The sequence below is a fragment of the Gossypium raimondii genome, chromosome 10 (assembly GCF_025698545.1).
Source record: "Gossypium raimondii isolate GPD5lz chromosome 10, ASM2569854v1, whole genome shotgun sequence".
Taxonomy (NCBI): Eukaryota; Viridiplantae; Streptophyta; class Magnoliopsida; order Malvales; family Malvaceae; genus Gossypium; species Gossypium raimondii.
The window spans coordinates 57,310,844-57,335,081 of NC_068574.1; the positions used below are offsets into that span (position 1 = coordinate 57,310,844).

Below are 24,238 nucleotides of genomic sequence, written 5' to 3' on the forward strand. Positions count from 1 at the left end.
ACATAACACGGTTCAATACATACATTTATCAATAATTATCACATTGTAATTAATATCATAAAATAATCTCTAACATACTTAAAATGAGCATACAGTTATTAAACACTCTAAAACTACAGCTAAATAAACATAATTAATTTCACACCTCACAAGGCATTCGGTAATAAATCTGCAACATTTAAACATCTATGACCATGACACATATAATACCATTTCAAACATCAAATTCTGATACCATTTATCTCATTCAAATAAGCAACCAAAACTAATTCAATATATGCTTCATTCCTAACATAATCATGCAATCATTTTAAATACATTTTAACTAAACAGAACATACCAAATTCACATGTTAATCTCACCAAATTAGCAACTACCAATACTAAACACAAATGCCAAATCAAATCATACCAAAACCTCAACTATATGTTATACTAACTATACTAATTTCATTCTTCGCATAATCAATCATATAAACACTAAGACATTTCTAATAATTTGGCCAAATGCATAGGTTAATAATAATCCACACCAAATAATCAAATTCACATGGCATAGAATAGTCATCACATAGCAAATATGAACACATACTAATATTAACATCTAACCGAATAATTAACCATATGACTATACCAAGTTTGCCGAATCTCAAGATATATTATAAACATCACCTACCATTTGTCAATTCACATAATAAGCTCATTTGCATAGCCAAAGTAACTTCCAACAACTACATCATTTACAAACCAACTTACATGGCTAAAACCACAACCCAAAAACCTACCACATGATCACTAGCCTATACATGCCATATACTAAATTTACAAGCTTCAAAAGTACCAAAATGATGATCGATAGTGTGACGATGGTTCTTGACGATCCCCGAGCTCAAGCTAGCTTCGATTATCTAAAAAAATAGGGAAAAAATGCACACAAAGTAAGCTTTCAAAAGCTTAGTAAGTCATAAACAAATAAATAGTCATAAAAACATATATAATCTATTTTAGTTAAGCCGAATATAACTAGTCTCAAACACATATATAAACACTATTCTCATGTAATTCACTTTGTCTCATTAAACAACATCACTTACCTTTTTCTTTCAAAGTTCATACCAGTTTCACACATACCTGAATCGTTTATCTTTTATACCCATTTTGTATCGTATCGACTTTACCCGTTGAACCATTCGAAATCGTTGAGGATACTCAAAAACACATATATCTCATACAATGGCATATCCCAGATATGGTCTTACATGTTATCACATATGGATGTCACTGTCCCAGACAGAGTCTTATACGAAATCATATACGATGCCACTACCCCAGACATGGTCTTACACGTAATCTCATATCGATGCCAATGTCTCAAACATGGTCTTACACGAAATCAAACCTCAAGAGTCCTAATGTCATGACGTTTGTATCCTATACTACTCCTAAGGTTCGTACAGGACTTTCGGACATCGTAACTCTGTCAATTCTAGCTCGTTTTCATCTTTTCAACATTTGATACAATTCAATGATAATCAAACATAATTAACATAATTTAAACGCATTTATTTGTATATGAACTTACCTCGAATACGGAATGAATAGATCGGATCGACTACTCGATAACTTTCAATTTCCCCTGATCTAAATCTAATTTCGTTCTTTCTTAATCTATATAAATTCAAATTTAACTTATTTAATTATGTATTCATTCAATTTCATCTAAAAACACATAAATGGGTATTTTGCACTTTAGCCCTAAAATTTTACATTTTTTCAATTTAGTCCCTATTTCTAAACTATACAAAATTTCATCACCAAAGCATAGTCGAATCTTCCCTAGCTCCTTAACAGCCCATTAATTCCATTTATTTCACATTTCAACCCCCCAATTTACAAATTTCATAATTTAATCCATAATAAGCATTTTTATCAAAAATCATTTAATAAAATATGATAATCTATCAACAAATATTTATTTTTCATCATCAAACAATAAAAAGCTTCAATATTCATCAATGGAATTTCACAAAATCATCATCAAATTCAAAAATTAAAGCATGGGCTAGCTAGAATACAAAGCAACGATCTCAAAAACGTAAAAATCATCAAAAATCGGACTCAAAACAATCTCAATCAAGACTTCAAAGTACTGAACCTAAAAGCTTCAAAATTGTTTCTTTTCTTTGTTATTTTCGGCAATGGTGGTGAAAAGATTAACAAAATAATGTTTTTGTTTAATTTAATAACATTATTTACAAAGTTACTATAATGCCATTAATGAAAACATTAAAAAATCATATAATGGATGACCATTTATGTCATTATCCACTAACTATGGTCTAATCACATCACAAGGACCTCACATTTAATTAATCATAGCAAATAAACTCTTAAATAATTTATATGCCACTTTTGCATTTTACGTGATTTAGTCCTTTTATCAAATTAACTAACCAATCGGTAAAATTAAATCACAAAATTTTCACACATATCAAATAACATGCTGTAAACACAAAAAATAATATTAATATATTTTTATAACCTCAAATTTATGGTTCCAAAACCACTGTTCTGATTTAGCTTAAACCAGGTTGTTACATTCTCTCTATTGCTGTTATGAAAGGGTGGTCTCTAAGACAAGTAGATGCCAATAATGCCTTTCTTAATGGCGCATTGATTGAAGAAATCTATGTGGATCAACCCAGGGTTTGAAACTACAAATGTCACGGGTAATCAACTTACGTGCAGGTTAAATAAAGCTCTGTATGGTCTCAGACAGGCACCCCGAGCATGGTTTAATACGTTGAGAGAGTACTTGGTTGACCAGCTTGGTTTTCGTGCCTCTAAAGTTGATCCTTTAGTATTCATACGAATAAATGGTGGGTTTTCTCTATTTCTAATGGCCTATGTAAATGGTATTATCATCACGAGAAGTTCACCTAAGAAGATTGACAAAGTTGTGCATTAGCTACATAGTAGATTTGCCCTCAAAGACATGGGAAATCTTCATTTTTTTTCTTGGTATTGAAGTGCATCATATTTCACATGCAATGTTTCTTACTCAAAAGAATTATGTTCTGGAGTTACTTCATAAGACAGGTATGGAGACTGTATCACCTACCCCGACACCTATGGTAGGCACACCAAAGTTAACTGCTACAGATGGCACACCATTTTCAGATGGTCATTTGCATTACAACATTATTGGCACTCTGCAGTATGTATGCATTACACGTTCAAACATAGCCTTCTGTGTCAACAAACTGAGCCAGTACATGAATGCTCCACAAAATACAAACTGGCATGCAATGAAACGTGTGGTACGATATCTTAATGGTATTTTGGATCATGGACTATACTTCATTAAAGGTTGTTTTGAGTTAACTTTTTTATTATGATGCTGATTGGGCATCTACAACTGAAGACAGGTGATCTACCACTGGTTATTGCATTTTTCTTGGTTCTAATCCAGTTGCTTAGTGCTCCAATAAATAAGTTGTTGTTTCTTGTTCTTCCTCAGAAGTAGAGTATCATAGTCTTGCAAACTGTGTTTTTGAGTTGCTACGGTTAAAGTAGTTGTTGACTGAAGTTGGCATCAATCTCCAGCATATACTAGTAGTGTGGTGTGACAACACCCTCACAGTATTGATGGTAGCCAATCCGACTCATCATGCCAAGGTTAAGCACATAAAGGTTGATAATCATTTTGTTCGAGAAAAGGTTCACGATAGTATTCTCCATGTAAATTTTTGCCCTCAGCAAGTCAAATTGCAGATGTCCTCACCAAGCCTATTACTCCAAAATAATTTTCCTTCTTTCGAGATGCATTACGTGTACTTCCTCCCAGTAGCAATCAACCAAACAATCAACACAAGAAAGAAATGTAAGAGAATGTTAGCAGTTGAATAATTAGTTGTGAAGCTAGACTGTTAAAGAAGTTAGCTGTTAAAAAGCTATTAAAGAAGTTAGTTTGTTAAATAGCTTAGCAGTTTTATCCTATCTATAAATATAGACTCATGTGTAATTGGAAAGAGAAGATCAAGAAATATGTTTTTCATTTTTGTTAGTCTGTATTATAATCAAACACTTTGGAGGGTTCAAAATGGCAGTGTATGTGGTTGTTATAATTAGCACTATGGCTACTAAAAATGTGACACGAACAAGGCCTTCATCAAACCTGAGGAGTCGAAACACTTCTTGAGTTTTTTCATTTTGCAAAGCCAATTGCATGGGGCTAAACCTGGCTGGATTTAGCTTTCTTGCAAACAATGGCTTTAAGTTCATCATCTCTATCATAAATTCAATATGCCCTATAGAGGTTGCTATGTGCAATGGGGTACCAAGAAAAAGAACATGATTAATACACTCTAAAACATATTGATCATTTTGAATCAACTCATATAAGACGTTAATATCTCATTGTGCAGCATTTCTCATCGTCTCATCCATGGCATGGTGTGTGTGTTGGGGGCAGGGGATGAAATATGCAGGAACAGAATACAATATAGAAAAGGAAATAGAACCTTTATTTTGTAGAAACACATAAGTCCAACCATAATTTTATACATGACTTAAATGAGCTAATTTGAGAAAGTAAACATTTTGAAAGGACTCATGAAATCTTAGACCAAACAAAAAGCAAGCCTAAAAGAGTGATGAAAGAACGCTTTAGCAGAACAAATGATTAAGGGTTTATTGAAGTGTTTAATTTTTTTTTCTTCTTCCGTTTTGTAACACATAATTAATTTGGGTTTATGTTTGATATCAAAATCTCACTTGTTAAAAAATATACAATAATTTGGTTAAAAAATTTAATAATTATATTTATTTTAATAATTTTAAGATATTAATTAAATGATAACACGTTATATGAAAACTCTAAAACTAGATATATTTAATTGTAATATAAATATTATTTCGTTATCTAGTTCACTAATGATATGCAAAATTATAATCCTCTCTACATCAAATGATTTTTTTTCAAGATTACTTATAAATATATTATTAAGTGTATCAATATGGTTCACTTAAATACAAACATTATTTTTTACAGTTTTCTGGATTGAAGTGCACAATTTACCGATGAGATTTATGTTGGAAGGAATGCCATGCCAATTCGGTAAGTTCATTGGTTAGTTTTTGGAATATGATGCTAGTTCGGTAACAAGAGCTATTAAGAAGTATATGCGTATTAGAGAAAAATGGATGTTCGACAACCTTTGAAAAGAAAGAAGTGAATAGTTGTGGACTAAAACTGGCCGACTTATGCATTGTTTTAGTAGGAAAAATTTATTCTATTTTGTTTCTTATGTGGGATGTTAGGGCATGGGGAAGGGTTTTGCCGAGTCAGATTGTCCTTAGAATCGCAGGAGGTGACCTTCGAATGGGACATATCGTTAAAAGCGGCACCAAAGAAGGCATTGTCAGAAGATAGCAGATGGTTGAGGGACGACAGTTTGGGAAGCAATCCGATAGGAATAGATATGGATGACAACAAAGGAGGAAGGAGTTTTGGTGATATCCAAAAGTCTTGGCCTTATCAAATAAGGGGCGGGAAAGGAGGAGATTATCTAGCCGCAAAATCTAAGGTGAATTTACAATCCAACAAAGAATGCTTCAATCGTCAAAGTAGTCAAGCCCAAATACAGGGCTTGAAAGTTATGGGCAAATGGAGTTGGGTTTGGACATGAAGGATATTTAAATTGAGATTGTGGATAGTAAGAAAATATGAAGAATGCATCAAATGAATATTACTATTTCTAGCAAAATTCATTCAATGAATTTGAGAGTCCCTTCTAAAATATCGGCAACTATTTTTAAGTAAATCGACTGAACACAGTGAAAATCCTCAGCTAGAATATCTATGAGCTGGAGCAACCACGAGACATGAAACGTGTCAAAAATAATATGAGACTTATTAAGCCCCAACTTTTGTTTCTAATAGATACAGATCCGTGCAAGACAAATGGAACGAGTTACAAAGATCAGTGGTGTGTCATTGAAAGCACAAAAAATAACCTATCCCTATGAAATAACGAAATGAATAGTATATGGGAAGTAGAGTCAAATCCTCAGAGGCTGGATCACTACAGCTTCTTGTTTCTCAAAATCCTAGGCACAATCGTGCCCAAGAAAAACGTATAAGCTAGGAAAAAAATAAAAGAACAGAATTAAAAATATGGACAAGATGAAATTGAATAAATTGAAATTGCAATTGTTAAAAAAATAGAGTTGAGGGAAGGGGTTTTTCAATTTGAGGAACTCCAACTTCTGATTATTTCGATCCTCCTTGGATTCAATCATAGGCTTTTAGGTGGTCATTCTCATGACCGAATAAGCTAGTTATAGTGGAAGAGGACGCCTACGACCACCAGCTCCACTTAGGATTTTAGCCTTTAGTGGCTCATATTTTTTGGGAAAAAACACAAGTTTAATGGAATGAAAATTTACTAGAAAATAAAAGGAACAAAAGTTAAGAGCTTTAGAGGGAAGGAGCTTTTTACAAAAACGACGAGTGACTATTCATGTCACTTCATCCCCTATTTATAGTACATAAAAAACTTAATTTGTTCCTATTTAAACTCTAGAAGATAAATAAAGATATAATTTGAAATTAAATCTAAACAATATCATAATAATCCTAACAATAATCCTAAAAATAAAATTCAAATTTAAATAAAGTATTATGTTCATAAATCTCTTCTTTGAATTTTTACCCGAAATCTTTCACACTTTGTATTTTCGACACCACTTCTTTCCTATTTCGCATGCTGGCCCATTTTGTCTTTAAATTCACACTTTTTGTCCCTAAATTTTCTTTTTCCCTTAATTTAGTCCCTACAAGTTAAAAAACCATAAACAACTCAAATTAATAGGATCATACTCAAAATATATATGTAATTAATACATAAAAGTATGTCATTTTAGAGTATTATCAATCAGTCCAATTCGTTTAATGACAGTGGAGTTTGAAGAACTGTCGCCTCGCCAAACACCACCAGGTGGGCTAAGAGCTTGGTAGGTTGCAGCTAGAAGGAGACTTAAAATGCCTAGTTAGACATTACGGTCTTGGTCTGATATATTATCCATATTGTGAATAATTACTAGTGATGCTTTGGTCACATACTCGATGATTTGCTTCTCAACTTATAATTAAAGTATGAAATTACTGGAATAAAGCTACCACGTAGAATAGTAATGCTTTCTTTGATATTATGCCTTCGTGCAACATCGAGTGCTGTCAAACTATGTTGATTGGTAGCATGCTTAATCGCTTTGCAGTTTAATAGCAGTTTGACCATCTGTTGCATTAAGAATTAGAGATATAAAAAAGCTACAATCAATTAATTGTGTCCATGAAATATAAAAGAACTATGTAATGTTAATTATCAAAGCGGGTGAGTCAAACCTAGGGTTGATTACTTCTAGGAGCAATATGTAGTGCAGTGTTCCATTTTTACCTTTCCTATTTACCAATTCCGAACAATAGTCTTTCTTCCTATATGTTGGAGTTAGGACTTGAAGAACTGTTGGTGTAAGAACAAATAGCAATCAAGTTCAGCTAAAAACTTGAGCAACAAGAATCAAGACTTGCAGCAGAGACAAAGCAGAAATTCAAACAGAAAACTTAAAATTAAAGCTAAAAGATGGAGATGGAGAATATTTGAATAAAAACTTGATTGAATTCATTCAAAATGAACAATGGCATAAATCCAATACATAAACCAAGCTTTTAGCTTATCAAAAATAGTATGGCCACCTAACCAATACCTACTACCACTAATACATTGAAACTTGAAGTAATTAACTTGTACACATAAACAAAGCTGAATTAATTAGCTCAATCACTATCAATATTACATCAAATATCAACCTAACATGGTTCAAAATGAACTAGATTACATTACATCAACTAAAAAATACAAAATGAAACAAAACATCCTTATTTGCACATGAAATCAGCAACTTCTGCATGGCTTGGTCTTCATGACATGTGCTTGGCTGCCTTTGGTGCTGCATGCTGACCAACCTTCAACACTCCTCCTTGGTTAGCATGTTGCGAATTCCCATCTCAGCTCTCAAATGTTGAAACCTTGAAACATTAAGGGCCTTTGTTAGAATGTCAGCTAATTGCTCTTCAGAACTGCAATGAACTAGTTTTACTTCATGAGCTTGCTCCATTTCCCTAACAGCATAGAGTTTGATGTTTAACTAGTTTGTCCTCCCATGAAAAATAGGGTTCTTTGCAATTGCAACAGTAGATTGATTGTTACACATTATCTCTGGTGCTTCATTTTGTTCAAGGTTAAGATCGGCCAAGATCTTTCTAAGCCAAATGGCTTGATTAACAGCTCCAGCAGCTGCTACATATTCAGCTTCAACTGTAAATTGAGCTACTACTGTCTGCTTCTTCGAACTCCAACAAAACATGGCTGAACCAAGATTAAAAGCATAACCTGATGTGCTTTTCATATCATCTATTGAACCAGCCCAATCAATGTTAGTGTATCCAACTAGTTTCAAATGTTCAACCTTGCTAAATAACATGCCATAGCTCAAGGTTCATTTGATGTACCTAAGAACTCTCTTGGCAGCCTTGAAATGACTTTTATTGCAACAATGCATGAATCTTGAGAGTAAACTCACAGCATACATTATGTCTGGCCTGGTAGCAGTTAAGTATAACAAACAACCAACTAGACTTCTATAGGTTGTTTCACATACTCTCTCAAAAGTACCTTAGTTCGATAGCTTCTTTCCAACAGCAACTAGTGTGCTGGTTGCTTTACAATTCCACATTGAGAACTTGTTTAAGGTCTTCACAGCAAAAACTTTTTGACTTAAATAAATTCCTTCCTGTGTTTGTGTTACTTCCATGCCTAGGAAGTAGGACATCAACCCCAAGTCTGACATTTCAGACATTTGTTGCATTTTGATTTTGAAATCAACCAACATTGCTTGGTCTCCTTCTGTCACCAATAGGTCATCAATATATAGGGACACAATGAGCTGTATTTGCACTCCTGTCTTTTTGACATACAATGTTGGCTCACTAATGCTCCTTTCAAATCCCAAACTGACCAGGTATCCATCGATTCTACTGTACCAGGCACTTAGTGCTTGTTTTAAGCCATACAAGGCTTTGTTTAACTTGCACACCATTTCTTCCTTACCAGTCACCTTAAAGCCTTGAGGTTGCTCTACATAAATTTCTTCTTCATGAAATCTATTGAGAAAAGTTGACTTTACATCAAGCTGGTGGATTTTCCACTGCATTTGTGCTTAAGGCAACCAACAATCTGATGGTGTCAAGCCTGGCCACTGGCACAAAGGTCTCCAGGTAGTCTAGTCCATACTTCTGACTAAACCCTTTGGCAACTAGCCTTGCCTTCAGTCTGTTCAAGCTACTATCAGTATTGTGCTTGACTCGATAAACCCATTTAACCCCAATAATCTTCTTATTTGCTAGTCTTTCAACCAGTTCCCAAGTTTGATTCTTCTCGATCATACTGATTTCATCAGCCATTGCTTGCTTCCACCCCTGCTGACCTTCAGCCTCTTCAAAACAGCTTAGTTCTGCTATGGCTACTTGAGCTCTTTCACAAATATCAGCCAATGTTCTAGTGCCCCTGACTGGTTCATCATCAACATCCATTTCAAGACTATCTTGATCAATTTCAACCTAATATGTTGCAAGATCTTCAGAGACTGCCTCTGGTTCATTCTTCTCCCAATTCTAGCTTACGTTTTCATTAAACACCACATCTCTGCTTACTAGAACTTTATTTGTTGAGGGATCCAAAATTCTATAGCCCTCAGAATACATGCTTGAGCCTTTTTATCCAGCTTGCTTCTCTTCACAATTGGAACTTGTGCATAACATATGCAACCAAAGGTCCTAACATGAGCCAGTGATGGCTTGAATCCAAACCAAGCTTCAAATGGAGTTTTTTGAGCTAGGGCCTTAGTTGGAAGCCTATTTTGAAGGTAGACAGCAGTGTTTACTGCCTTATCCCATAAGGTTTTAGGCAATTTTTTTTCAAACATTAGACACATGGCCATATCCATAAAGCTTCTATTCTTTCTTTCACTTACACCATTCTATTGAGGTGTATAGATATTGGTGAGCTGGTGTTTGATACCAGCTTCATCACAAAAAGCTTGTAATTGAACTGAGGTATACTCAGTTCCATTGTCTGACCTTAGTATCTTGAGCTTGCAGCCTGTTTCAGTTTCTACAGCATTTTTAAACTTCCAAAATACTGAAGCCACTTCTGATTTGTGCTTCGAGAAGTAAATCCAGCAAAATCTCGAGTAATCATCAATAAACAGAATAAAATACATGCTCCCATTCAATGACTGAGTCTTCATGGGGCCACAAACATCTGTATGCACAAGCTAAAGTTTTTCTGAGGCTCTCTAGGCCTTGTTTGAAGGGAATGGTTGTCTGGCCTGCTTTCCTAGCTAGCATACCTCACAAACCTCATATTTCTCAACTGAACCAATGAAGTTTTCAGCCAAGTCTTCTCTGGATAGCTGGTCTATTGATCTGTAGTTGGCATGACCAAGCCTTTGATGCCAAAGCTTGGATTCATCATATGTGACTATATAGGCAGTGTTTGAGCCATTTTTCCAGTCAACAACAAAGCTCTTATCAGCCATAATGATTGCCATGAGCTTGGATCCACTTGGATCACTGATTTGGCACTCCCTACCTTTGAACACTACAGAATACCCTTTCTCTAGTAGCTGAGTTATGCTGAGCAGATTTCTATCAATTTCAAGAACCAATAAGACATTTGAGATCAACTTGTTACCTATGGGAGTGCATATCAGCACATCTCCCTTACCTTCTGCCTTAATGAATTTGCCATTTCCCACATTCACCTTTGTTTTGAAACTCCTATCAACTGACTTGAAGATTGAAGTATCTGGTGTCATGTGATTTGTACAACCACTGTCTAAGAGCCATCCATTTATGACTTTTTTCTTAACAGCTGAGCATGAAATTGCAAAAACTTGCTCCTCATGGTCATTGTCTTCTTTTGCTACTCGAGCCTCAGCCTTTGGCTGTTGGGATTGGTTCTACCTTGGTTTGCCCTTGTTTTTACAGACCTTTTCAACATGCCCCATCTTTTTGCAATATTGGCATTGCACATCTGGCCTAAACCAACAACCTGCTTTAGGATGACCAGGTCTTTTGTAATGCATGCATGGTTGATCCCTCCTTCTTGTATTTTCTGGCTTAGACTTGTCCCTTTAAGTCTTTTTGCCTTTATAGGCAGAGCTGCTCGAGGTTGGCTTAGCTTTGGCTTCAAAGGCACCTTCTTGGTGCTCCTCCAGTCTGCTAGCCCTTCTCTGCTCTTGTGCATACAAGGCATTGATTAACTCAGTTAAGGAGATAGTTGTCAAATCCCTTGAGTCTTCGAGAGATGAAATTTTTGCCTCATACCTCTCAGGTAAGGTAAATATCACTTTCTCCACTATTCTAGCTTCACTAAATTGCTCTCCGATGAGCATTATACTGTTTACCACAGCCATGATCCTGTCTGAATACTGCTTGACAATTTCTTCCTCTTTCATCTTCAAATTGACGAAATCCCTTCTCAAATTCAGTAGCTGTTGCTACCTTGTTCTTTCAGTTCCTTGAAACTCCTCTTTTAATTTTTCCCAAGCCTGCTTTGGTGTCTCACAGGCCATGATCCTTGAGAAGATCACATCTGACACACAGTTTTGTATGTAGGATATGGCATTGTGCCTCTTTGTTATTTCATCAGCATGCTGTCTTATCTGAGCCACTGTTGGATTGGCTCTAAGAGGTGCTGGCTCAGCATCTGAGTTGACCACTTCCCATAGGTCAAATGCCTACAGGTAGGTCTTCATTTTGACCACCCAAATATGAAAGCCCTCTCCATTGAAGACTTGTGGTGCAGCTGGTGAAAAGCCTGATGAAGCCATGGTTTTAAGTATTGAACTATACCAGGTCCACTAAGATTATAGTTCTAGATACCAATTGTTGGTGTAAGAACAAATAGCAATCAAGTTCAGCTAAAAACTTGAACAGCAAGAATCGAGACTTGCAGCAGAAACAAAGCAGAAATTCAAACAGAAAACTTAAAATTAAAGCTAAAAGATGGAGAGTATTTGAATAAAAACTTGATTGAATTCATTCAAAATGAACAATGGCATAAAGCCAATACATAAACCAAGCTTTCAGCTTGTTAAAAACAGTATGGCAACCTAACCAATACCTACTACCACTAATACATTGAAACTTGAAGTAATTAACTTGTACACATAAAAAAAGCTCAATTAATCAGCTCAATCACTATCAATATTACATCAAATATCAACCTAACATAGTTCGAAATGAACTAGATTACATAACATCAACTAAGGAATACAAAATGAAACAAAACATCCTTGTTTGCACATGAAATCAGTAGCTTCTGCATGGCTTGGTCTTCATGACATGTGCTTGGCTGCCTTTGGTGCTGCATGCTAAACTTTTGGCTTTGGTTGCTGTATAGTACTTCCACTACACCAAAACAAGCTTTTAGCGGCGTTTTTTTTTTTGCCTTTAGCAGCGCTTTTTAGCGCCACTAAAAGTATTTGCGGCGCTTCTAGTAGCGCCGCAAAAAATGCCACTATTGACAGTGCCGCTAACCTTTACGGCGTTTATTTCTAAAAACGCCGCTAAAGAACAAGACCTTTAGCGGCGCTTTTTCCACAAACGCCGCTAAAGAACAAGACCTTTAGCGGCGCTTTTTTCACAAACGCCGCTAAAGAACAAGACCTTTAACGGTGCTTCTTTCACAAATGCCACTAAAGAATAAGACCTTTAGCGGCGCTTTTTCCACAAACGCCGCTAAAGAACAAGACCTTTAGCGGCGCTTTTTTCACAAACGCCGCTAAAGAACAAGACCTTTAACGGTGCTTCTTTCACAAATGCCACTAAAGAATAAGACCTTTAGCGACGCTTTTTCCACAAACGCCGCTAAAGAACAACACCTTTTAGCGGCGCTTTTTCCACAAACACCGCTATAGAACAATACCTTTTGCGACGCTTTTCCCAAAAACGCCGCTAAAGAACATGACCTTTAAAAAAATATTTTAATTAGATAATATTTATTTTTATGATAAATATTATATTATGTTTTATTTTTGAAACTTAAACTTTAAACTATATACATTTTAAGGATAAAAATATTAATTAAATTAAATTTTCTATTAAAATTTTAACTTTAAAACTAAATATAAAAATTAATAAATTTAAATTTAAAATTTAAATATTATGTTTAAATAAATGAACAATCTATCTCACAATTCATCTGATCTATATTAACTCGGCCAATTATAAAAGAAGCTACAAAACAAGTAATAATTAACAATCATAGCTACAAAACCCTATTTCAATAGCACTAAATTCAAGTTCTGACTAAGATAAATGACCATGGAATGAAACATCAAATAATATTCCACTTGAAGAAGTGCTAAGCCTTGGCTTTTCCAGCTTGAAGAGATTGAATCCTCTACTACACCTTCAATATCTAAAGGATGCAAAACCAAATGATCAGATAAACCAACAAACTTGATAAACAAGAGAGATGTTAAAAATAAAAAATATATATTAGATACATACATACATATATATATCATTAGACACGTTAAAGATGTTAAAAAGATGTGAACATATGATAAAGACTTCTAAACTAGACACATTACCTAGATTTAGCATGGGTATATTAGATACATACATATATCTATATCTATATATAATACAAGTATATTAAAAAAATTAAAACTTCTTGTCATATGTTTAAAACATCATACCTCATTTCTAAATATATATAAAAAAATAGAGTGAAGATTTAATAAATTAGACTAGCAAACAATAACACCATTATATGTCATCAGTTCAGAGCATGTATATACACGGTATTATCTAACATATATGATAGAACATTCAGCTACAAGATTCCATCAGCATGTTAGCTAGAACAAGGTATCTGGAAATGAACCCACAAGATGAAAAGATAAATTTGAAACTTTATCTAATTGGGGAAAAGACAAGACCAAGTGGATTTAATGAAAGGCATACGAGGATTTATTTATTGGATAAGATACTAATAATATTTGCAATATCTTTACTCTAGGATAGTGTTCTTCTTTTCCAACCAAATTTATCCCTACTTTGTCTCTCTTTTTTTTTCCTCCCCTAGATCTCACTGACTGGGATTTTCTTCATTTTCCTCCATATTACAATCTGTCCTCAAACTTTATGCCTTTAGTAGCAATTATTTATTGCTTATGTCACTTTTGATAAAAGAACCTTTTGCCTCAAAGTACCCCTCAAACATGTTCAGAGAAATGCAATCCATTTTAAACATTTGTTACGGGTGATCACCCTAGTGCTATAATGGGATTAAACCAGTAGGCTAAAAGAGCTTCAGCTCCCATGTCAAATATTATGCTACCAATGAAAGAGAAAGGAGGATCGTGCATCAAACAGAAAATGTGAAAAACTATATTAGACAATAATCATACTTTAGGCATTGTATACGTCTCTGATTTCCAGTTTCATCATAGTTCTTGAAAGCTTCAAAGAAATTTGTGGCTGCCTCAGCCCACTGACGCTCAGCCATATGCATCTTGCCACCACATTCACGAATTATTCCTATGATCCTAGGATGTGGTATTGCAGACTTGACAGCAAGTGCTTTCTGGTATAATTGCTGCATTAAAACCAATATCTCAGTCACAGCTAAGCCATTATATAAAGACCAAACCAGGACATAACTATATAACTTTGTAAAACAATTATCAGACAGAACCAAGGTTGGTTTTTCAGCTATAAAATAAAATAGAACAAAGTTACAATTATCAGTCAGGAAGAGAAGTAGCGACCACATGCAATTGAGACTAAACAACAGTGAAAACTTCTCGATTTCAGTATTAAGGATTAACTAATAGTGCTTCATGCTAATGTAAACAATGTCATTGACCAGGATCCAGATAACCAATCCAGACTACAAGTGAATATACTTTAGTAGTTTAAATTTGAGAGTTGCTAGAATTCTAAAAAATAGCAAAATCAAGACACAGGTGAACTTTCACGCCTAAAGTTCTACATATTTCATATTTTAGTTTAACATTGCTTCACTTGAATTCCAGAAGGAAGCATACTTGATATCCGCAAAGCAGAAAATTGGGTACATATTCTACCATGTATTTTTATTAAATGGTAGATAAATGGTGACAGCAGAAACAATATAAACTAGCTTTCAGTAATAGACCTTTACAAGAGAATTACAACTGCTTATGTGCCCCTCCTGAATTGCCACTTGTAAGTAATCATATTTGACATGTAACAGGCTTTTCTTCAGCTGCTCTTCAACGATATAATCAACGAAAACGAAGATATTTAATTATGAATCTGCGTTCAAAGATATAATCAACGAAAACGAAGAAATCTAAGTAAATCTTCATTAACTTTGATTTACGAAGAGCAGCACTGGGGAAGAAGAAATAGTGCAAATCCCGACCTAGAGCGTCAACCACACAGGAAAAAAATATTAAAAAGCAAATCCAGTCAACAGCTATTACCAGACGGCGTTTATTTCATGTTCCAACCTTTAAACGACAACAACCAAAAATAAAAAATTAATAAAGTGATAATTTTTCCTTTTCTCCCCCCCGGCTTTCATCTTCTTCACATTATTTCCTCTTCAATTCATTTCAAGTGGATTCCAAGTGGGTCATTGGCTCTCCAACATATTTGACAGTCTTCTTGAAAAACGTGCCCTGGTTGAATACCTTCTCTGCCTATAAGATTTACAATAGAAACGGAAAAAAAAACACACACACACAGCTGAAAATGCTTAGAAAATGGATAAGAAATTTTAGTTACTTCTGATTTTAACATTCCCAGGAGATTAAGTGATCCATGATACCCAAAGACAAGCATGGCCAGTTGAAGGAACATGATGCAATATGCATCAACTTAAGGCATCTGAATCCCAAACCAAGGCATCAACGAGCATTTGGAACCCCTCCTCTCCTCCTAGTATCACAAAGTTCCTGTCAATTATCATTTCCTTTTCCTATTAGAAAACAAATCAAAACCCCCCATACCATAATAAATCAAAACTTTGCTACTCCATATATATACACATATAATATCAGAAAAAAAATATAGGGAAGAAGAGACCTGTTGTATGTAACGATTAAGAGTCTCATCAGAAAAAAATATATATAGGGAAGAAGAAAAAATAGCAATGGGCATTGAGTTAAAAGTTTTAAAGGACGGTATGTTTGTAAACTTGAGGGTTTTTAATAAAAAAAGCCGCAAAAAATTATTTCAGTTTGAAAAAATGACGTCGTTTTGCTGTGCTAAAAATTTTTTATTTTGTTTTTTTATAAATTGATTTATTTTTGTGGCGCTTTTATAAAAAACGCCGCAAAAAAATTATTTCGTTTTGAACAAAATGACGCCGTTTTGATATGCTAATTTTTTTAAAATAAATTGATTTATTATCTTTTGCGGCGTTTTTATGAAAAACGTCGCAAAAAATTATTTCAGTTTGAAAAAATGACGTCATTTTGCTGTGCTAAAATTTTTTTATTGTTTTTTTATAAATTGATTTATTTTTGCGGCGCTTTTATAAAAAATGCCGGAAAAAATTATTTCGTTTTGAACAAAATGACGCCGTTTTGCTAAGCTAAAATTTTTTTAATAAATTGATTTATTATCTTTTGCGGCGCTTTTATAAAAAACGCCGCAAAAAAATTTATTTCGTTTTGAACAAAATGACGCCGTTTTGCTAAGTTAAAATTTTTTTAATAAATTGATTTATTATCTTTTGCGGTGCTTTTATAAAAAACGCCGCAAAAAAAATTATTTCGTTTTGAACAAAATGACGCCGTTTTGCTATGCTAAAATTTTTTTTAATAAATTGATTTATTATCTTTTGCGGCGTTTTTTATGACAAACGCCGCAAAAAATTATTTCAGTTTGAAAAAATGACGCCATTTTGCTGTGCTAAAAATTTTTTATTTTTTTTTATAAATTGATTTATTTTTGCTGTGCTTTTATAAAAAACGCCGCAAAAAATTTATTTCATTTTGAAAAAAATGACGCCGTTTTGCTATGCTAAATTTTTTTTAATAAATTGATTTATTATCTTTTGCGGCGTTTTACATAAAAACGCCACAAAAAATTATTTCATTTCCAACAAAATGACGCCGTTTTGCTATGATAAAAATTTTTTATTTTGCTTTTTTTATAAATTGATTTATTTTTGCGGCGTTTTTTGAACAAAATGACGCCGTTTTGCTATGCTAAATTTTTTTAATATATTGATTTATTATCTTTTGCGGCGTTTTTCATTAAAACGCCACAAAAAATTATTTCATTTTCAACAAAATGACGCCGTTTTGCTATGCTAAAATTTTTATTTTGTTTTTATAAATTGATTTTTTATAAAATAAAAAACCAAGTACTCTCAAAATAAATATTGTATATTTTAATAAGAAAACAATTGATAAAATGACTGTAATTAATTATTAAGTTAGAATTATCCAAATTAAATAATTACCTATATATCTATATCATTTTTATTTTTGTATTTTTTCCTTATAATTTGGTCCTCTCCAAAATAAATAATTATACCTAAATATCCATATCAATCTATTACTTTTTTAACTTATTTATTAATTCTATTTAAACTAATATAAAAGCATTAATTAATTGTATAAAATTTTATCATTTAACAAATCTCAAGTAAACCTTAACCTTAAACCTAAATTAACCATTCAATACATATAAAGTCTATCTATTATATATCTCTTAAATAATTTAAACTATACTCATAAATTCAATATATTTGATTTATTATTATCTCTTTTACAATTATATAAGAACATATTTAAAATATAAATTAAAAAATAATTAATCTAAACTCAAAACCTTAACCCGACCCCTAAATCAGTAAACCTTAAATCCCTAACTCTTAACCCTTAACGTCTAACCCCTAAACCTTAAATCTAAACCCTTAATCCATAATCCCTAATTCATAAATCCATACTCCCTAAACCTTAAAATATGAACTCCTAAATCAGCCTTAAATCTTAAATTAATTATATACCCTAAACTAAAAATCCTAAACGAATTTATTATTATCTCTTTTACAATTATATAAGAACATATTTAAAATATAAATTAAAAAAATAATTAATCTAAACCTAAAACCCTAACCCGACCCCTAAATCCCTAACTTTTAACCCCTAATACATCTAACCCCTAAACCTCTAACCCTCTAACCCTCTAACCCTTAAACCTTAAATCCCAACCCTTAAACAATTATCCCTAATCCATAATCCCTAAACCCATACTCCCTAAACCTTAAAATATGAACTCCTAAACCGGCCTTAAATCTTAAATAAATCATATACCCTAAACCAAAACCCTAAATAAATTTATTATCATCTCTTTTCAATTATATAAGAACATATTTAAAATATAAATTAAAAAAATTAATCTAAACGCCCAAAATCCTAACTCGACCCCTGAATCCCTAAACCCTAAATCCCTAACTATTAACCCTTAATGTCTAACCCCTAAACCCCTAACCCTCTAACCCTTAAACCTTAAATCTCAACCCTTAAACCCTAAAACCCTAATCCATACTCCCTAAATCCATACTCCCTAAACCTTAAAATATGAACTCCTAAATCAGCCTTAAATCTTAAATTAATTATATACCCTAAACTAAAAATCCTAAACGAATTTATTATTATCTCTTTTACAATTATATAAGAACATATTTAAAATATAAATTAAAAAAATAATTAATCTAAACCTAAAACCCTAACCCGACCCCTAAATCCTTAACTTTTAACCCCTAATACGTCTACCCCTAAACCTCTAACCCTCTAACCCCAAAACCTCTAACCCTCTAACCCTTAAACCTTAAATCCCAACCCTTAAACAATAATCCCTAATCCATAATCCCTAAACCCATACTCCCTAAACCTTAAAATATGAACTCCTAAATCGGCCTTAAATATTAAATAAATCATATACCCTAAACCAAAACCCTAAATAAATTTATTATCATCTCTTTTCAATTATATAAGAACATATTTAAAATATAAATTAAAAAAATTAATCTAAACGCCCAAAATCCTAACTCGACCCCTGAATCCCTAAACCTTAAATCCCTAACTATTAACCCTTAATGTCTAACCCCTAAACCACTAACCCTCTAACCCTTAAACCTTAAATCTCAACCCTTAAACCCTAAAACCTAATCCATACTCCCTAAAACCATACTCCCTAAACCTTAAAATAGTAACTCCTAAACAGGCCTTAAATCTTAAATAAATCATATACCCCAAACCAAAAACCCTAAACTATAGTGAAAATTAATTCAATATTTTAAAATTAATACTATCTCTTTTATGATTATATAAGAAAATTTTAATAAATAAATTAAAAACAATCAAGAATCATGTACCCAAAAAACTTTAAAATTATTTTAAATAATAGTATTTTAATTTTTCTATGTGTTTTATTTCAAATTATTTCTACGTATCATTATTTTTTTCTAAAGATTTTAAATATTCAATTAGAAATAAATTGAATTTTATTTAATATAAATAAACCAATTAAGATAAAATATTTTTAGCGGCGCTTTTCCAAAAACGCCGCTAAAGCCCCAGCATTAGCGGCGCTTTTCCAAAAAACGCCGCTAAAGCCCTCAGCATTAGCAGCGCTTTTTCAAAAACGCCGCTAAAGCCCCAAGCATTAGCAGCGCTTTTTCAAAAAAGCCGCTAAAGCCCCGAAAGGTAACAAAACGACGTCGTTGGGCTTTGGTTTTTTGCGGCATTTTTTCGAAAAACGCCGCTATTGCCCATTTTTACCGGCGTTTTTCAAAAAACGCCACTAATGCTCGATCTTTAGTGGCGATTTCCATAAAGCGCCGCTAATGCTCGATTTTTACCTGCGTTTTTTGTCCAAGCGCCGCTAAAAGTCTGTTTTGGTGTAGTGTTCAGGTTAAGAAATTGTTTCTTCTATTGATATTAGTTTTTGTATTATCCAAATTGAAGTGTCCCTCTGATCACTGATATGTTCATAGTCAAAAGGTTAAAGAAATGGCAGCCAGCTGTGTGAACAGATGAGAAAAGATTTAGTACTATAAATCAAGCATTAGAGTGATGATTGTAAAAAAGATGGTTTTGCTTAAGTGGTAATATGCATATTATTTACTTATTATTTGAAGAATCATTTTTGTTCATTGCATTGTGTTTTTCTTGTTAAATTGTAGTAAATTACTCTCTCCATATATATGTATAAAACTATCATTCATTTTAATTAACTATTGTTAAACCAAAAGCAGTAGTAAATAGATAGCTTTTCAAGTTAAATTAAAATTTTAGCTTTTGAAAGCGAGTTTGGGTATGAATTTTCTTCATTTATAGTAATTATAAAAGATAAATATGATATATATTAAATTAAATTTTACAAATAATTTATATTAATTATTTAAAAGTATTTAAAATTTATAGTTTACATATCACAATTTTTTTTTGAAATGAGATATCTCACAATATTAATAATGGATTACTGTAAATTATTTTATTCTATTTGTCCTATAATCTCAATTGAATATTTATTAATACAAAAAAATTGACATTGTAATAATAATAATACGTGAAAATAAAAATACGTTACATTTGAATTAATTATAAATTTTATTACAATTTAAACTTGTGTATTTCATGTATCATAATACCATCAATGAGTTTATATATTTCATGTATTTTATATATCATAATTTAATTATTTAATCAATTATTTTTAAACATTGTCAAACTTTTTAAATGTAAGGACCCGACCTCTCTAAAATGAAATTTTTTCATTTAACTTCTTTAAATTTTTAAAATGTTAAATTAATAAATGTAAAATTATATTTTGGCCCCTAAAATTAATAAAATTATTATTTAATACTTTAAAATTATAAAAATATAGGCTATTCAAATTATGAAAATGCATTTTTACTATCGAAAAAATTACAATTTAATTTCGATTTCCTAAAAAGAATTTTTGACTTTGCCTCTGTTAATTGGCTCAATTTAGTCATGATCCTATAAAATTATAAAATTCTTTTAATTTCTTTTATTTATTTCTTTTCTACAATTCTTTTTCCTTTTCTCTTTTGTTCTTCTTGTTTCATATTCATCCAAACCTTCTTACCTGTGAAATCTTCTTTTAATTAATTGAATGTAATTTTATTGGCTAAAATATAACTTTCCTTCTTTGGGTTGTAGGATGGTTAAAAGATTCATTTAGAGATTTATTTACTTATTAGGTTTATGGTGTGATTTACTTAAATCTTGTGTAAGTGAATTCTTATGTCTATATAACTCATGTGTTTTGATGTATTGAAAACATTTACTCTCAATGTCATTAGGTGAACAATGATATTTTGGATACATGACTTATGTATGGTATGACTTCACTCACAATAGTGAAATCATAGTTCAATAAAAGAGTAAATGATGTTCTCTTACTATCATTGTATGTATTATGAAAATGAAGCATAATCATGGGTCGTTTTTTGGGGGAGAAATGGTTTTATCAGTATTAGAATGCGTAATGATCATTTTAATTGTGGAAGATATAATGGTGATGAAATGAAAATGGATCGAATTAGGTTAACGGATTTAATATAAAGGAAACATTGATATCTATAAGGGTAACATGTATGATAAGGTCATTGGACAAAAAAATTAATTCAGTAGCTTTCGTAATGGTTTATTATGGTGAGTTCACTCATGGTATTTTTGGTGGATTAACTTCATCACTAAATAACTCTACAATTAATAGACGAAGAGTTGGACTTCCAGACTCTTAATGTAATTTAGTTAATAATTAAAACTTTTAAATCGTATAATTAATTTATAATAAATAGTATCTAATTTAGTTAATTATTTTGTAGGTTAAAATGTATGGAAAATTACCCCTAATCAATAAAATTTTTATATTATTTAATTATTTATATTTTAAAAATTAGATTTATATCCTAAAATTAAAATACTATTATTGCTGCATAAAATTCATTTTTTTAAACTTAAATAATGTATGGCAAGCCTTAGGTGATTATATTTTACTGGACTCACTAGCATTTTATAGGCCCATTAAGGGGTATACGAGAGACATAAGTTTAAAAAAAAAACCTTCAACTACTGGTTAAATTAAGAGAAATTATTATCATCTCAGCTAACCCCGTGATTCATGTGATTTTTTTTAATTCCGAACTCTATTCCTAATATATTAAAGATACATAAAGAGAATATGGATAATAAATAAGCATAATACAAATAGATTGGAATACAAAGTCTGCAAACATTAAGTGCTACAACGTTGACAACACTGTTTGAAGAAAAATCTACATAGACAAAGAAAAAACCAACATCCCAAGGGGATAAGATAGAATGCCAATTCCGGCATCCAAATGGCAAGTGCTCCTTGAAAGACGACTTCCATGATACTGTATGAGCAATATCCCATAACTATAATGGTTCCTCCCCAGAAATCATCCTTTACGAAAAGAAATAACCAGCATCCGTTAATTGCTAATAGTAACAGTATTGAGTCAGCATCAGCAGGAATTACTTGAAACAATTGTGAAGGAGTTAACCAACATCCCAAAATTGGAACACTTAGTTTTGACACCCGATCACTGTAAAACATGACCAATGTTAAAACAAAAAACAATAGCTAAAATACTCCCATATAACTTTAAATGCAAAATCTGTTGGGGCTATGAAAGATATCGATTGGTCGAAGCATATTGCGAAGTAAGCAAGTAGTACTTGAATTGTTTTCTTCAAACCATGGGGAAAAGGTTTAAGCAGGGCTAGTATTAGGAAAAAGGTTACCATGAACACAACATAGGTTGGAATATAGAAAAGAAGAAAATCAGTTCGATCAAGTACTGATTTCCCTGGTGATGAGGTATCGTCACCCTGCAAAACACTACCAGGTGGGCTAAGAGTGGCTTGGTAGGTTCCAGTTAGAAGCAGCCCTAAAACTACTAGTTAGGCATTGCGGTCATCGCTTGATATATTATCCAAATCGTCAAAAATTACTGATGATGCTTTTGCGGTATACTTGACGATTTGTTTCTCCCACTTAGATTTAATGTCTGCAACTCCTGGAATAAAGCAACCATGCAGAATTCTGATGCTCTTTCTGTTATTATGTTGCTCTGCAACACCCAGTGCGGTTAAATCGGATTGATTGGTGGCATGCTTATCAGCCTTGCTACTTAATAGTAGTTTAAGCATCTGTTTAATTGATAGTTTAAGATAAAAAAAAAAAAAAAAAACTACAATCAGTTAACCATGGCTATGGAGTACAAAAGAATCTATTTAATATTAATTATTAAAGCGGATGAGTCAAACCACGGTTTGATTATTTCTAGCAGCTATGTGTAATGCAGTGTTGCCATCTTCGTCCTTTCTATTTACCTCTTCCTGATAATAGTCCTTCTTCTTAAGCATTCGAATTAAAATCTGAAGAACATCCAACCTTTTTTTTTCCGCTGCAATATGCAAAGCACTGCGATTCTCAGTTGTAACATCTCGGATACAATCAGGACAAGCCTTCAAAAATGTTTCCAGCAGACTGTCATGGTTTCCAACTTTAATAATGTAGTGCAACGGAGTCTCACCATTCTTCCCTGTGACACGAACAAGATCTTTATCCATTTGTAGGAAACGAAGCACCATCTCTTTATGCCCCTTTTCCAATGCAAGGTGAATGGGTTTCAAACCTTGTTGGTTTAGCTTCCTAGCAAATGACGGCTTCAGCTTCATCATCTCCATTGCGAACCGATGCACCCTTCATTTGCAGCTACATGTAAAGGAGTCTCGATAAACTCCACTTCATCGAAGCTCCTCAAAACATTTCCATCACTTTGAATCAATTTATACAATTCACTGAAATCTGCCGTACGAGAAATTGTTCTGAAACTTTGGTCCATGTTTGAAACAAGGAACAATTTCACAATAGGAGGCAAAAATTGAAAGGGTTAAAGAGCACTTAGAGGAATTAATTTAATTTACTTCCCTTGTGTGAGGAAGAAAGAGGAGGATGGTTTCCTTTATATAAGAAGTGTATTTTTTTCAGTCCCATCGAAAGGTGCTTATCTTCATGTTGGAGCTACGGTTCA

The 24,238-nt window shown here is 32.7% G+C and overlaps 1 protein-coding gene and 1 long non-coding RNA gene across 2 annotated transcripts; both read right to left on the bottom strand.

Moving 5' to 3' along the window:
* Positions 1-13,974: 13,974 nt before the first annotated feature.
* Positions 13,975-16,111, bottom strand: LOC105777295 (uncharacterized). The gene is made up of 3 exons (XR_008190237.1): positions 15,296-16,111; positions 14,547-14,734; positions 13,975-14,008 (listed from the first exon to the last, which is right to left on the bottom strand). It is a non-coding gene; the product is annotated as an uncharacterized LOC105777295 (long non-coding RNA).
* A 6,991-nt stretch (positions 16,112-23,102) lies between these two features.
* On the bottom strand, positions 23,103-23,891 carry LOC105777294 (ankyrin repeat-containing protein BDA1-like). The gene is made up of 2 exons (XM_052622536.1): positions 23,469-23,891; positions 23,103-23,351 (listed from the first exon to the last, which is right to left on the bottom strand). Exons 1-2 carry the CDS (start codon positions 23,889-23,891, stop codon positions 23,103-23,105), a joined length of 672 nt encoding a protein of 223 aa, XP_052478496.1.
* Between the last annotated feature and the right edge of the window lie 347 nt (positions 23,892-24,238).

Bases quoted from the DNA above. Each gene is read 5' to 3' on its own strand.
- LOC105777294 (XM_052622536.1), bottom strand. From the start codon at position 23,891: ATGGAGATGATGAAGCTGAAGCCGTCATTTGCTAGGAAGCTAAACCAA. The intron at 23,352-23,468 runs GTTTGACTCATC...TCAATTAAACAG, and splicing joins CTAGAAATAATCAAACCGTG to ATGCTTAAACTACTATTAAG.